We start from the raw sequence: 14,547 nt of genomic DNA on the forward strand, positions 1-14,547 counted from the left end.
GTGCCCCTGAAATGTATACTCTACTCTGGTTAAGATGGTGAATTTTATGTTATATATATTTTTACCACAACAAAATGAATGAGAGGGAACAGAAATAACTTCTGGCTGTGTACTCTATACATAATAAATATCTTATTGATGAAAGGTATCCATTTAGTCACTAATCACAACTGTGGCTGGGCTGCTGATCTAAATTTTCTATTTTCCTTTTAGTGGTTACAGTCTTGGACAAGACTATCACAAGCCATCGCCTCCTTTCCCCCCAGCACGGCTCCGAAAGGCTGTCCGGTGCCGACACCCTCAAAGCTGGACGGGGGGCAGGAGAGCCAAGAAAGCCGTGTAGTCTGCCAGGAAGGACCGTATCTGCCACCAAAAATCTCAGGACAGAAGTGTGGCCTCTGCCACTGTCGCTCCAAGGGCCCTGACTCCACATGTGGCATTGTGGGAAAAGGTCAACTGACTCATTCGACAGACACTTTCCGAGTACCTACAACATGCGGAGCAGTGGGCTAGATGATGTCATTATGGTAAAGTTACAGTCCCTTCTGTCAAGGAAATTTCCATCTAGAGTGCATGAGGGAAAAGAACTGACAATTACAAAAGGTTGAGAAGCCTCAACATAATATTAGCCAACAACCAAATCCTGCCTCGTACTGGGAGTCCTGCCCTCCAAGTCCGAGTTCACGGGGTTGAGCCCTGTGGCCCATGCCCGAGAGGCAGGCTCTACAGAGGTGAGGTCAAACTGAAGCTGGGGGAGGGGGGAAGCAGCTCGCAGCTCAACCCGGGGCTTTGGCAAAGAACACGCCCAGGTTGCGGAGGGCCAGACTCTGACCTGAGAGAAAGCCCCTCTCTGCTCTTTGTGAAGGAACAGCCCGGGCCCTGGACGGGACTCTGCACCTCAGGCTGTGCTGTGGCTCCCACACCAACAGGGTTCGTGTCCACGCTATGGGATCCGATGGATGTCAGAAACAGGGTTTCAGTGGCAAAATCTGCGCAACCGTGATGCCCCATCTTCTGAAAATTTGTTCTCCCTGAGCACCTTCAATCTAGAGTCAGTCTCGATGCTAGATGATAGTTGTCTCTGGCTGAACCTACACAGGACATATCAACTCCTAGGCCTCTCCATGGAGCAAATGACAGGGGACACCTGGGGTGGGCATGACATCAGTGTTTTTAAAAAGTGTCCCTGGTGATTCTGAAGCTGGCAGGGGTGAGCACCACTCAGCTAGAATAAGGAGGGGAGGGGAGGGGTATCGTGTGCTTGCTATGTGTTGGGGACCGTGCCAGCTCCTCACATATGGGCTCTACAGCAACAGGTGCCCCCCAAATTATCTTCTTGGACTTGTTCTGGCCATAAAAGCACAAGGCTCCTCAGAGCAGCACTCAACCTTGGAGGGATGAGAGATTCAGAATACATACTCAACTCTCCTTACCCCTGGGTGGGGGAACTCTGGAGTATACCTGAAACCTGGGGCGAGCGAATGATTTAAGAAGCCAGTTCATACATTAGGCTTTGAGAACCACACAGCATTTGCCCTGACTCCTGGACTCTGCCCCTGCAGTGCAGAGGCAGCTGCGAGCAATCACCAATAATGGGTTTGGCTGCATCCCAATAAAACTTTATTTACAAAGACAGACAGCGGCACATAGCTGGTCAACCCCTGCTCCAAGTCTAAGCAGACCCCCCAGGGTTCCCAGGGAACACGAGCTCCAGCGGACCACAGCGGTGCCCGCCAACAACGCGCTCCGCAGGCTTCTTTCCCCTCCCGTGCGCTTCACGGGAGTGCCGGCCAGGGAAACCACTTGCTCTCGGATTCTTGTCTCATGAGCCTGTTTCTGGGGCGTCCAACCAACATCAGCATCTTATTTTATTCGCGTGGATACTATGCAGTTGAATACAACCATTTCTACTTTACAGTGGACACATTGAGACTCAAGGACTACAAAACCCCCCCTAAGTGACAGAGTCCATGGTAGAGGTCTGTTTGTCTCTGAGGTGGATGATCTCTCTACTGCACAACAAACCAACACACACACACACACACACACACACACACACACACACACACTTAATCAAAGAGTTTTCGTTATGACAAGCAAGAGTACCCCACATGGGAAATCATAAAGCAAAATTCATACTACTCACGTTAAAGGAGGGGTTTAATGAGCAATAATAATGTAGGTAGTAAGGTTTTGGGGGTATGAAAAGAAATTGTTCTCTTTTATGCTGTTTCTAGTCTAGGGCAGGTTTATTTCCCAACTATAACTGGCTGCGGCCTGGCGCTATCTCCTCTTGTGAAACCTGTGTTTATAGCTGGGATCCAGCACGGTCTCTTTCAAGGTGAAGTCCAAAGTGTAATCTGGAAGCTTTTACCCTCTTACACACATTCACAGGGGTAGGGGACAGCCTTTCTCAAAGCCCCTTAAAGGCACCGATCCACTGGGAAGGTCCCCTGTGGATCCTCAGGTGTCCAGAGAACACTTTGAGAACCCAGAAATGGCAGTTAGAAACCCATCTGTATGACTTACGCGGTCTTGCCCTCGCTGTCCTGTTTGGTGGCACTGGCCCCCTTCTTGCCCAGCAGCGAGGCCACCTTCTCCGCGTCTCCATTCTCCACGGCCTGCAGCAGCCGGTCATCATTCTTGTTCCACTCGTTGGTCTGCAGAGCAAAGGGGAGATGCAGCGTCAGTGAGCAGACGACAGCTGAGCCAACAGGCAGAGTCTCCATCCTTCCCTACTGTCACTCAAGTCAACACCGCCCCCAGATTGGGCACTTCAAAACTACCTTCCCCTTCACCAGAGTGGCACTCAAGAAAGATGGTTTCACAAAAGGAAACATCAACAGTTCAATGAGGTGGCAGCTGGTGACCAAATTCTGAACTAAAATTAACTTGTTTTCACTGAACTTGGGAAGATGAGGCAACTGACAAAGAGACCTGCAGGCCAGATTACACATTAGCTTATTTCTAGCAAAACTCGACAGCTGGCCTCTCGGCACACTGACCTTTGACCTGGTCCAGAGCCCACTGGCCAGCAGCTCAAGGCTATCTCAGGATTTAATAACACACGTGTTTCTTTGTCGGCTTTTGTTGCTTCTCTTTCTGCACTGAGCCCTGATTTCTGAGCTGTAAACTATTGTTAAGTAGTCGTCTAGGCTACCGAGTCAACAAAGTACCACCTGAAACAAAACCTCTACCTCGGCAAGCTACTGGACATCAAAGAGCGCTGAGAAGAGCCTTCGCTGCCAAACCCCGGCCCCAACGGTGCAATTACGCAAAGCCACAGTGACAGCGAAGCTCTCAGGGGCACACAAACTGGCTTCTACTCTTACAAAGGAGGGAGAGGATCTCCATGTAAAACACACGGGCCTCAAGTACAACACTAAGAAGTCGCAAATGTGAAAGGGCGGCAGCCAGCCGCTGAAGCTTTTGGGGCAGGGGAACGAGAGAATAAAACCAGTGACTAAGGAAGTCACCTGCAGGTGTGTGAGGTGTATAGGATTAAGGAGGGAGAAAAGATCCCGGGAAAGACAAATCAAAGCCCCAGGGTCACTTTGCAGGCCCTGGAACACCTCCAGACTTCCCCTAGCAAGCCACCACCCAGGGAGAGACTCCTCCTAGAACCTTCAGGAATTACACAGTAAAGGCTTTGCCATGGACCACTTTAGGAAGGCGGACCGAAGAGACACTGGGGATCTAAAAGTTACTGAGAGGGAAGTTTACAGGACTGCAGTCTTGCATGGCCCCAGAATGTTCCCAGTCTCTTGGCACTGATAGAACGGGCAAACCCAACAGGACTCTGCCCTCTCACTGAGCAAGGGTGGGTCTACCAGATGTCCCCAGTACCACTGTAATCCTGATTGCCATGACTAGGGGGCGCTACTGGCATCTCATAGACGGAGGTGAGGTGCTACTAAACATCCTTCAATGCACAGGACAGCCCCCTCAGCCCAACAATCATGTGGCCCCAAACATCAAGATCACCACATTAGCCACATGTAAGCACTAGAAACGTGGCTAGCACAACTGAGGAACTGAATTTTTACCTTCAATTTCTGCCGTTGGCGTGGCTGTACCTGGCGACTTTCCAGATACTCAACCAAGTGAAAAGGCATCTGGGCCAAAGTCATCTCCACCCTCCCACAACAATCAATTTACTCACAAAGAAGACAACAGGTTTTATCTTCAGCCACAAATCAGGCTTCCTCTCGAAGGGGAACATGACAAATGGGTCGCCCCAGCCACCAGCATTTGTTAGAATAGGAAGCTTTACTTAGCAAAGTGCAGCCACCACAGAAACGGCTGCAGCCCACTTCCCTCAGACCCGTCTTTACCGGCCAAACCCAAACCAACAAGCTGCACCCAGATGCACGTGGAACTCCCAACCCTACCTGCCTGTCCCAGTGCTACACTGTGAGTGCTGCCCTTTAAGTCCTTCCGGAACCAAATTAAAACAGCATTGGGAAGACCAAAAGCATATTAAATCGCAAGAGGAGATGACCAAAGGGACTTAATGCCAAGAAAGGCCACGTGAAAGAATTTCCTTTCAGTGCCATGCACTCAGCTCTCAGGTAGAGAAAAATCTGACCGCAGGAGTTCCCTAAAATCAGTTACATGTGGCTATTTAGGGGGTTTGGTTTCTATAGGGCAAAGCAAGAAACCGCCTTCCCTACTCTTTGAAGGACAAGGTCAACGGTACCTCCCTTGAGATCTAAAATTCTTCTCTTTTCTCTCATCTCTCCCGTTCTCTCAGGGCAGATGAGGCAAAAAGAACATGCCTACCGCACATGAAGATGTAATAAGCAATGAGCAACTCCATACACCCTGCAGGTGGGGTCACAGGAAGCAGCGAGACGGAGCCTGGCCTTCGAGTCTGAGGCAAAAGACCAGTTCAGAGCAGACTGGGAGACGGGGGCAAAGCTGAGGATGATCCTGGGGAAAAAGCAGCCCATCTGCTGGGAAATAAGGAGAGAAGGCAGGAGTTTCACTCTTAACATGCTCACAAGTGCTCAAAAAGCAGGGGCCAAAGGGGGCCCAACTGGACCTCCACACCAGCAGTCCCGATCCTGCGCAAGCGAGGCTTCCAAGGCGAAGTGACACCGTCACGGTGTCATCGAGGAGAAACTTTATTTCTTCAATATAACCTTTCTCCTGTCTGTCTGGCCACCCCCTTCTTTAACCATTAAACCCTCTGAATAACAGATTCTGCTCAGTGTCAACTGTCTTAAGGACAAAGCCGTAGGTGTGTTGACCACAGAAACAGTTTCAGTCAAGCTCAAGACAACATCTTGACTTCAGCCATGTTTCAGCCCTAGGCCCATGAAAGCTGAAAAACCCTACAGACCAGACTTCTGAAACAGACTAGCGCCACGCTGACACCAGGACTGAGACAGTGATCAACTACTGCCTACCCGGGCCCCAATCCATCCGTAGAGACTGAGTCCAACTCCTGCAGCCACCACGGTTCCCGATTTTCCCCTACGTGGCTGAGAGCCATCGGGGAGCCAGGCCTCTGAGCACTCGCCTACTGGGGACTCAGGGCTTGGGGCCGTCTCCTCAACTAGGAAAACTCTCTTGGCTGCAAACTCCAGTTTGTGTTTGATTGAGCTTTGCTGCGGCCAGTGAATGGACCCCGTTGGTCTGGCAACAGCAGGGAGCAGATGCTAATGTAGGAGATTCTCCAGTCCTGGGCCATGCACCTCACCATGCTTCAAGATGCCACCACCTTCCTCTCCTAAACCTGCCCAGGGAGACGTTCCCTGTTATTTTATTCTGTAAAACCATCCCATCTAGTGCTACATCCTATACCAAAAACTCCACAGCTAATCACAATTTGAGAGAAAACATGTATCTCTTAACAGCACTGCTCTTGAAAATACAGACACAAATATGTCTCCTCCAGCTCCATCCCCCTGCTGAGTGGTACTAAATTGAAATCAAGCATCAAAAGGAATCTTTTTTAAAAAAAGCTCTATCTTGGCCAATCTCCTGTCCAAAGGTAGCATTGGTCAGATAAGTAGGTTGTGATCTTGTGATATAAGAAGTAGTTTGGTCTTTGTTCCTGATTGCCAGCACAGAGCTCCTAAAACTCATGGCATTTTCTGAGTGATGGGCATAAAAGAAGCATCTTTTTTTTTAAAAAGGTTTTATTTATTTATTTATTTTCAGAGAGAGGGGAAGAGAAGGAGGAAGAAAGGAAGAGAAACATTGATTTGCAAGAAAAATATCAAGTTGGTTGCCTCTCGCACATCCCTAATAGGAACCTGGTCCTCAACCCAAGCATGTGCCCTGACTGGGAATTGAACCAGCGACTTTTTGGCTTGCAGGTTGGTGCTCAGTCCACTGAGCCAAGCCAGCCAGGGCAAGAAGCATCTTTTCAAAAAAAATTCATACTAAGCTTCTTTCAACCTTATCGGACTTTATGTTAATAGGATGACGGGTGAGTAGAAGCCCTTAGACAGCTTACAATGGGGGCTGGTTGTCAGAGGAACCAAGTCATTCAAGAGTTAGAACTTTCAGGCCCTCATCCCCCACTTCCAGGGAAGGAAGAGGGGCTGGAAATTGAGTCAGATTGGTGACTACCAATGGCCACTGATCCCATCAGTCACGCTTATGCAGTGGAACCTTCACCCAATCCCTTCAGCCTGTCCTCACAACAGGGTTCAGAAAGCCTCTAGATTGATGCACACACACATCAAGGTGCTGGGAAGGTGATGCAGGAGCGGGCACGGACACGGGTGCACATGTGCACACACACTGGGAAGGTGATGGAGGAGCGGGTGTGGACATGGGTGCACACGTGCACACACACTCGGAAGGTGATGCAGGAGCGGGCACGGACATGGGTGCACACACACACACACATACACACCATACTTCTCCCTATACATTTCTTCCATTTGGCTGTTCCCAAGTTGTACACTTTACAATAAACTGGCAATAATAAGTAAAGCACCTTCATGGGTTCTATGACGTTCCAGCATACGACTGAAACTCAGGAGGAGGTTGTTGGGAACCCCTGGCTTTACAGCTGATTGGTCAGAAGCAGGGTTGGTCACAAGAGCGTCCAACCTGCAGCCCACAGGCCACATGTGGCTCAGGATGGCTGTGAATGAGGCCCAACACAAAATCGTAAATGTACTTATGAGACTTTTTTGTGATTATGTGGCAGAATGTATTTAATATGCTGCCTAAAACAACTCTTCTTTTTCCAGTGTGGCCCAGAGACACCAAAAGGCTGGACCCCCTGGCCCTGACAGTGGGTGTGTGCAGTGGGCAGTCCTGTGGGACTGAGCCCTCATCCTGTGGCATCCGACTCTCACTCCAGGCAGCTAGTGTCAGCGGTGAGTTAAACCACCGACAGACACCCGTCAGTGTCAGGAGAGCTGGAGAGTCAGTTGTTGCTGTAAAGAAAACACCCACACATTTGGTGGCAGAAGTGTTTTGTGTAAGAGGCAGACCATGTGATAGGTGAAGTTCGAAATGTTGCCATAACATGCCAAGGTGACTTACACATCTGGAGACCACCATCATACCAACGACATCCCCTGTGCCCACCTCCCGTGGACCCCCTCGAACTGGCCCTCCCTCCAGTGCTCTAGCTCTAGCTCTGCTTCCACACGGGGCTCCTGGTCCCCATAAAACACCTGTTTCCAATCTATTCATGGGTCATTCCAATCATTTTTTTTTAAATAGGAAAAACAGAAAGCACCAGATACATCATATTTAATAAGGTTAAGTGGTTTTTATGCGTGTACTGCGTGGTGATACAAAATATACAGGGTCTGGCAGAAGTAACGCCTGCTTTAGTGTGGCTGGTAGGGCAATAATATGGTGCAGCAATTTATTGCTTTAATTTGAGCATTTCACCTAAAATAGCATGTGGTGTGCTTGAGTGTGATATTGTTATGTTATAGAATTACATGCGTATGATTTTGTAATAACATAGGGGCATTATTTGTGCTGGACCCTGAGTATTTTTTACGGGAAATCACAGTAAAAAAAAAAATTGGACACCCCTGCTTTCAAATGCTGCCACTCCATCCACGTATGAAAGGCGTTCTTCTAAAGCCCAGTGCCAGTTCAAGCCCTTTGGGGCTCAAGCCTTTCCTGGAGACCTCCTTCGGCTTCTCCCCTCCTTCGAGTCCCCAAGGGCCGCCTGCCCATCTGATGGAAGCCCAGCCTAGACCTGCTAAAATACCGCCTCCATCCAGGCTTTATTTCCCCCGAGCTCCACGTGGGCCTAACAAGTGTATCTGTTGCCGATTTTAGCAGGAATTTCTTCCTCTCGTTTAACCTAAATCTCTCCTGACTGAGCAAATATTTATTTTTACATTTATAAAACTCTCTTGTTCTTTTGCAAGCAACTATTTCCTCATGTTTCCGATTTTTTTAATAGGCTCAATAAATCCAACTCCTTAACTTTTCTAAGGGCAATTTTCCAAGACTTCGATCATGGGTATACTTTCTCCGCATCTCCTCACAACAAGTCATCAAGGTGGAGGCGAGGTCCCCCAGTCACCAGGCTCCCCGGGTACCTGCTGATGGAGCGGATTCGCAGGCCCCGCCCTGGAGATTCTGATCCCAGTGACCTCAGGAGGGGCCTGGACTCCTTGAGGTTCAGCAATGGCGCTCTCTGTCTTCTGATTCTTATGTTGAGTTTAGGAGCAACTGGAACCCAGGCGAAGGCTAACCACGGATTTCCCCGAAAGGATCATCTTCCTCCACAAGGCATTATTCAGGAAGATAGTGGATCATGAGAAAATTTTTTTACTTTTTTTCTTGCAGAACAAGGTATTCTGTTTCCCACAAAAACTTAATAAATTTTGGGTTTTTCCTCACAACTGCATGTGTAACCCTATGTAATAGAATGTTAAAAGTGCCCTGGCTGGTGTGGCTCAGTGGATTAAGTGCCAGATTACTAACCAATGGGTTGCTGGTTCAATTCCCAGTTAGGGCAAATGCCTGGGTTGTGAGCCAGGTCCCTGGTTGGGGGGAATGCAAGAGACAACTGCACACTGATGTTTCTCTCCCTCTCTTTCTCCCTCCCTTCCCCTCTCTCTGGAAATAAACAAATCTTTTTTAAAAAAAGGATGTTAAAAGCATTGCTCATAGCAGGCAAAATTTACAAATATCCAATAAAACAAGATAGATAAATACATTACAATTTAACCCAGCAATGGAATACCACACAGCAATGACAATGAACAAATGACAACTATATGCAACATGGATGAATATTAGAAACAATCTTGCTGAAAGAAGACACCAAGGAACACAGTATGAGTGCACATGTATAAAGATAAAAATGAGAAAAATGGACCCATACTGGTTAGGGATACAAGCACAGCTGGTCAAACCATAAAGAGAAGAAAGGACAAGGTTACCATAGTAGTCAGGACAGTGATTGGGGGGAGGGTGTGACTTTTGATGAAGGGAACACCTGGGAACACGCTAGGGTCCTGTGTGCTATTTCATGACCTGGATAGTGGTCCCACAGATGTTCACTTGTATACACTACATCCCTTTGTGTGAACTTTCTCTGTATGTGATTTGTTTCTCTCTCTCTCTCTCTCTCTCACACACACACACACACACACACACACACACACACACACACACACAGAGTTGAGAAAGGAAACTTGTGGTTCACTCCCTAGTCAAATCAACACCACACCAAGTGCCTTTCAGGGTTTGTGTTCTCACCTGCTGATTCTTCATCTCTACAACGAGGGCCGGCTGCTGCCCAAATCTGGCTCTTTTCTAATGAAGTTAGGATCCTTCCTCAGAGTAATGTACGTGCACACAGGAGCTTACCTGCAATGCCAGAGGGTTCTCTGGCTTAAACCCCTACTTCTGCCCCATCTACTTAAATCCAAGTTAAAAACTCTTGGTCTAGAAGAAGAAACAAGCTTCAGAGGTTGGCGTCTCTGAGCTGTCGTCACAGCGCCACCGCCTCCCGTTTAGGTGACCAGAAGGCCTCCGCAGAGGCCCACATCCTTACCTGTAAAACAAAGGGGGACCTACTTTCTTGCATGTTATCCTGAGAATTAAACGTCATGGTCAGGGTGTACCTGGCACTCAAAAAACGGTGATGATTGTAATTACTGAATTAGATGATCCTCACTGTTCCTTTGTGATTCGCGCTCTATAAATCTCTTAATATTCACAATTTAGGAATGGTGGTCCATTACCTTTTCAGAAGTAGATAATACTTTAGGGCAAATTTTAATTTGCAAATTTTCTACGATGTTCCTTTTTTTAAAAAATCGCATTTTAAAGGGCTCTAGAGAAAACATCCACAGACGTGCCATTAACTGTTTTATTGAATATGGCTCCCTTTCCAGGAGACTGTTTAAACAGACGCTCTTTTACCAGAGCACGTGAGACCACATTTGAGAGTTCAGGAAGCCATATGTTATGCTCCGGAGACACGTGTAATGTGTCAGCTATGAAGGGCAGCATGTGGAAGAGGCAGGCCTTACCTTCCATGTGGGCTCCACACATTCCTGCCGATATATCACAAATGAGATTTTCAATGGCCGGCCTGGAAGTCTCCTATTCATCAGATCACTTCCAAATGACACCCACTTGCTTAAGAGTTTCCCCCTGAATCCCGGCCTTTGACAGCATTGCCTGCCCACTTTGAGGGCAGGCACATGTCATGTCAGGCATGTGATGAACGCTGGAGCTTTGGCAACTGGCTACGTCTGCCCTTGGCCAGACATGGCATCACCTTCTTTTATTTTGGTTTAATCACTGGGAACTGAAAAAACAGTGGAAACTCAGTGGTCACAGCCATCTGGTCAGCGGGCAGAGAGCGATGCAGGAAGAAGTTTTCTTCCACTTTCTTTAGGAAAAACGCTAAAGCCCTGAGCATCATGAAGGAACGCAGGCCTGGTGGTGCAGGTCTGCCTGAGCAGCCAGCTGGGGGAGTGTGCTGGAGAGATTATCTTTGGAAAGACCGCATTTCTCCCTCTGGTTTATGGAGGGCAGATGGCTTTGCCAATATAATCAGTAAGGCTGAGACGAAAGTTAGACAAAGTAGACAGTGTTTCCACTGAGAAGCTTACAGATTCATACCATTCAGGGGAGGGAATAAAAAAGAGCACACACCTCATATTTTAAGACAGAGCACAAGAAGCAGGCAAGCTTCAGGCCTCGCCGATCTTTTCCCCTGCTAACTGTACCAGCCAGTTTTACGAGATATGTGTCTATGAGGCACAAAGCATATAGAAAATACTATAGATGCTACATTCATTTGTTTACTCGTTCATTCAACAAATACTTTATCCAGTGCTTCTACTATCACTGGCATAGTCTTTACTAAATTTTCTACACAGTTATGGTGATAAAATACAGCAATAAGAGAAATATGCCAACAAGACAGAAGAGAATATGAGAGAGTGGTACACTAAGCAAAAGGGTGAATCGGCACAAAAGAAGAGAAACAACTCTGAGCGAGGCAGGCTGGGACGGTTTTTTGGTTTGGGTAATGACTGAGGCTTTGCAAGGAGCAATGTCAAGGCGAATGGAGGGCAGACAAAATACAGTCACTGAGAAATGCAAGAGGCATTTGGTAGATATTGAGTTCTTCCAAGTGTGGCCTTACAAAACTACCCTTCTTGGTGTCCATGGAAATCCCAGAAAATCACCAATATATCGTGACACAAACGTTTGACCATTCTCGCAGCCTTGCCAAGCCCGGCAGTTTCAGGAAGAGCTTTCTGCATAATGTTCACTTTTGCAGACCAATACGTGATACATTCCCTTTCCCTACATTATTTCGGATTCCACACAGGCAGGTTCCAGCGTCTCTGCTCTCCCGAAACCCGTCACCTCCCTTTGACGGTTACATCAGTAAGTCCTGAAGCCTTTTTTACGTAAACGCTGAACGCGGTGCCATGGACACAGTACGTAATCATGAACACCTTCCTCCAGACACAAGGCTGGCCCTCTGCCTGCCCCACGTCACCAAGCTGCCTATTCATCACCCGGGCCCCCAGCCCCCCCAAGCTCCTCTTCCACGGCGCTTGGCACAATTATAATTAGACTGTGTTTCTACAGTATCTGTAAAGTCCTGTTGACCTCCCACTGGACTCGGAGTTTCAGGGCATGGCCAAAGGCCAGCATCTGCCCCATTCACCACTCAGCTCCTGGCCCCTCGCCCACCGCCTGCCGGGGGTGGGGGCTCAATTCCCAGCTGCGCACTGAACAGCTCTGTCTTCCTTCTACTTGGGAGCCACTGTTGATTAACACCTTCTCCACTGATGCCTTTGTCTCCATCTGCAAATGGGCTTAAGAGTCTCCATAACCCTACCAAATACCTTTCTGTGATGATCTTCAGCAATATTAAAACTTTACTCATTATTTAAAAACCACGGCGCCCGAGGTAAGCTCAGTTTTCTGGGGCCAGAGATAAGTCAGGAATAGGTCAAGCCAGCTTGCCTCCATGGATGGAAAGAATGGTCCCATCCATGTAATCCAAGCATTCATTTGTTTAGTATGTATGCATGTGCCTGTCTGTCCGCCCATCTTTCTATGTCAGATACTGTGCAAAATCCGAGGGGTGAAAAGATGGAGAGGAAACAACCGTGGCCCATCAGGAGCTCACCGCCTTCCGCGGACAGAAGCCCACCCAGCACCTGCTCACGTTAACATCTGTCGGCGCTGGCCCAGTGCCGTGAACCTGGTCCTGTCGAAGCCCAGACACAGGTGGCAGGGTGCTGTCACTACTAAAGAATCACTACAAATGCCCAGTGCCAGGCACCACACTGCGTTACAATTCAGTCCTAACGGTAACCCTGTGAGGTACGTATTATTAGTAGCCATTTTACAGATGAGGAAACTAAGGCACAGAAAAGTGAAGAAATGTGTGTAAACTTACTCAATATACAGTACAGCTGGTTCTCTCAGGAGGAGCAAGCTAAAGCAGTTAAATGTAAAGGTCAAGGAAGGAACTTTTAAGATGAGCAAGATTTAAATGTGTTTATAGATTGAGGAAAGCAAAGGAGAGGAACAGAATGAAAAACACAAGGGGTGAGGGTTTGAACCGAGGGCTCGACTCGGTGGGAGGCTGACCTTTGAAAGTGAGAGCCACGGTCTGCCCCTGAGATAAAGTACAGTGATCAGCAGCGTGGCGCTGGAGGGAGGTCCCTTGGCATTTTACGGCTCCTGTTTCCTTCGGGAAGCAGGAGGCAAAGCACGCAGGGTCAGTGGTGGGCCGGAAGCTGGAAGAATGTTTTGAAGAGCTACTGTTTCTAACAGCTCCTGGGGCAAACGAGACAGGAACCCCACTAGACATGAGTGAAGGGGCTTTCAAGCAGCCCTGGAGGTCCAGCTGAGAGTAGGAATTATAACTCCATAAAAAAACCATTTGGTAGCGTCATGTGATTTTTCATGGGAAGCAATGGGCAGGATGCAGGCAAAAGGTGGCAGGTTTGAGCACAGGCTGGATGGAGCCTTGATAGTCAAAGAAAACAGATATTCCAGGATCCAGAGGGTGGGCGGTGCCAGTGGCAGGTATCTGAAATGATTGTAAGACTGGGGATGGATACGGGTAAGGTCTAGGGCACATCCTGTAGATCAAAGGAAGGTTGTTGGGTGGGTCACTTATGAATCTTAGTGTTCCCAGAATGATGGGAGAAAGGAAAAAATGGGAGCTGGGCGTCAAAATCCTGGAGACTTATCAGGGGGCAAACCAAAAGACGGTGAAGAAAGCGAGGTGAAGGTGGCTCAGCGGAACCACAGAGCGGTGACTGTCAACTGAGAAAGAAGGATGAAGTCACAGAGCAAACGGTCTAACCTCCTGAAGTCTCGGCTTCTCGTGATTCACTGGGTTTCCACTGGGCTCGTCCCTTACGGGGGCTGTAAAGACTGATTTCACTTCAGCCCCTCTAACCCCTTATACTGGGATGGACAGTGTCCCCACAAAACTCATGTCCTTCCTGAACTTCAGAGTGGCACTTTATTTTGGAACAGGGTCTTTGCACATATCATCAGGTTAAGGTGAGGTCACAGTGGATTCAGGTGAGTCCCAAGTCCAGAGACGGACGTCCTTGTAAGAGGAGAGAGACAAAGACATGTGGCACGCGGTGCAGCGCTGCTGAGACGGAATCTCTGCACTCGAAGTCCCTTTGAAACGTGGGAACCACACCTAAAGCAAACCTGTTATATATGAAACCTGTGCTTACACAAAGACAATTAGAGCACGGTCATTTAATTTACAAACACACCCACAGTAAGGCCTCTTTGAACAGTAAGCTCTGGAAGAGTTCTCACAAATACTCAAAGTGATACGCGTTCTCAAAGGGAGGTACACGGCTACGGGGAACATCCCACGGTCTGAGTGAGGCTTCCCACGCACACGGATGGGAGGCCCAGAGACACGTCTGGCTAGACGCCAAGCAACACCAAAAGCATCTGGGGCATGTATGTATTTTAGCCTAATAAACAGCCCTGCCCCCGGAGCTGTGCTCTCCACCCAAGTGGCACAATATAGATGTCACACGAAACATCCAGATGGAATGATTTCGCCCTCCACGTCCT

At 48.3% G+C, this 14,547-nt stretch overlaps 1 protein-coding gene across 4 annotated transcripts in view; it reads right to left on the bottom strand.

Moving 5' to 3' along the window:
* RAI14 (retinoic acid induced 14) overlaps positions 1-14,547 on the bottom strand; it is a 125,309-nt gene that overhangs the window by 46,531 nt on the left and 64,231 nt on the right. For 2 of the 4 annotated variants that reach the window (XM_053657218.1, XM_053657219.1), the window contains exon 3: positions 2,530-2,660. In XM_053657218.1, the coding sequence (XP_053513193.1) occupies positions 2,530-2,660 (131 nt within the window). Of the gene's footprint in view, positions 1-2,529; positions 2,661-2,786; positions 2,931-14,547 lie in introns of those variants that run through there. The other 2 variants (XM_053657217.1, XM_053657220.1) reach the window with 2 other exon arrangements.

Source organism: Artibeus jamaicensis, unplaced genomic scaffold, assembly GCF_021234435.1.
Source record: "Artibeus jamaicensis isolate MK-2021 breed Jamaican fruit bat unplaced genomic scaffold, CSHL_Jam_final scaffold_369, whole genome shotgun sequence".
Taxonomy (NCBI): Eukaryota; Metazoa; Chordata; class Mammalia; order Chiroptera; family Phyllostomidae; genus Artibeus; species Artibeus jamaicensis.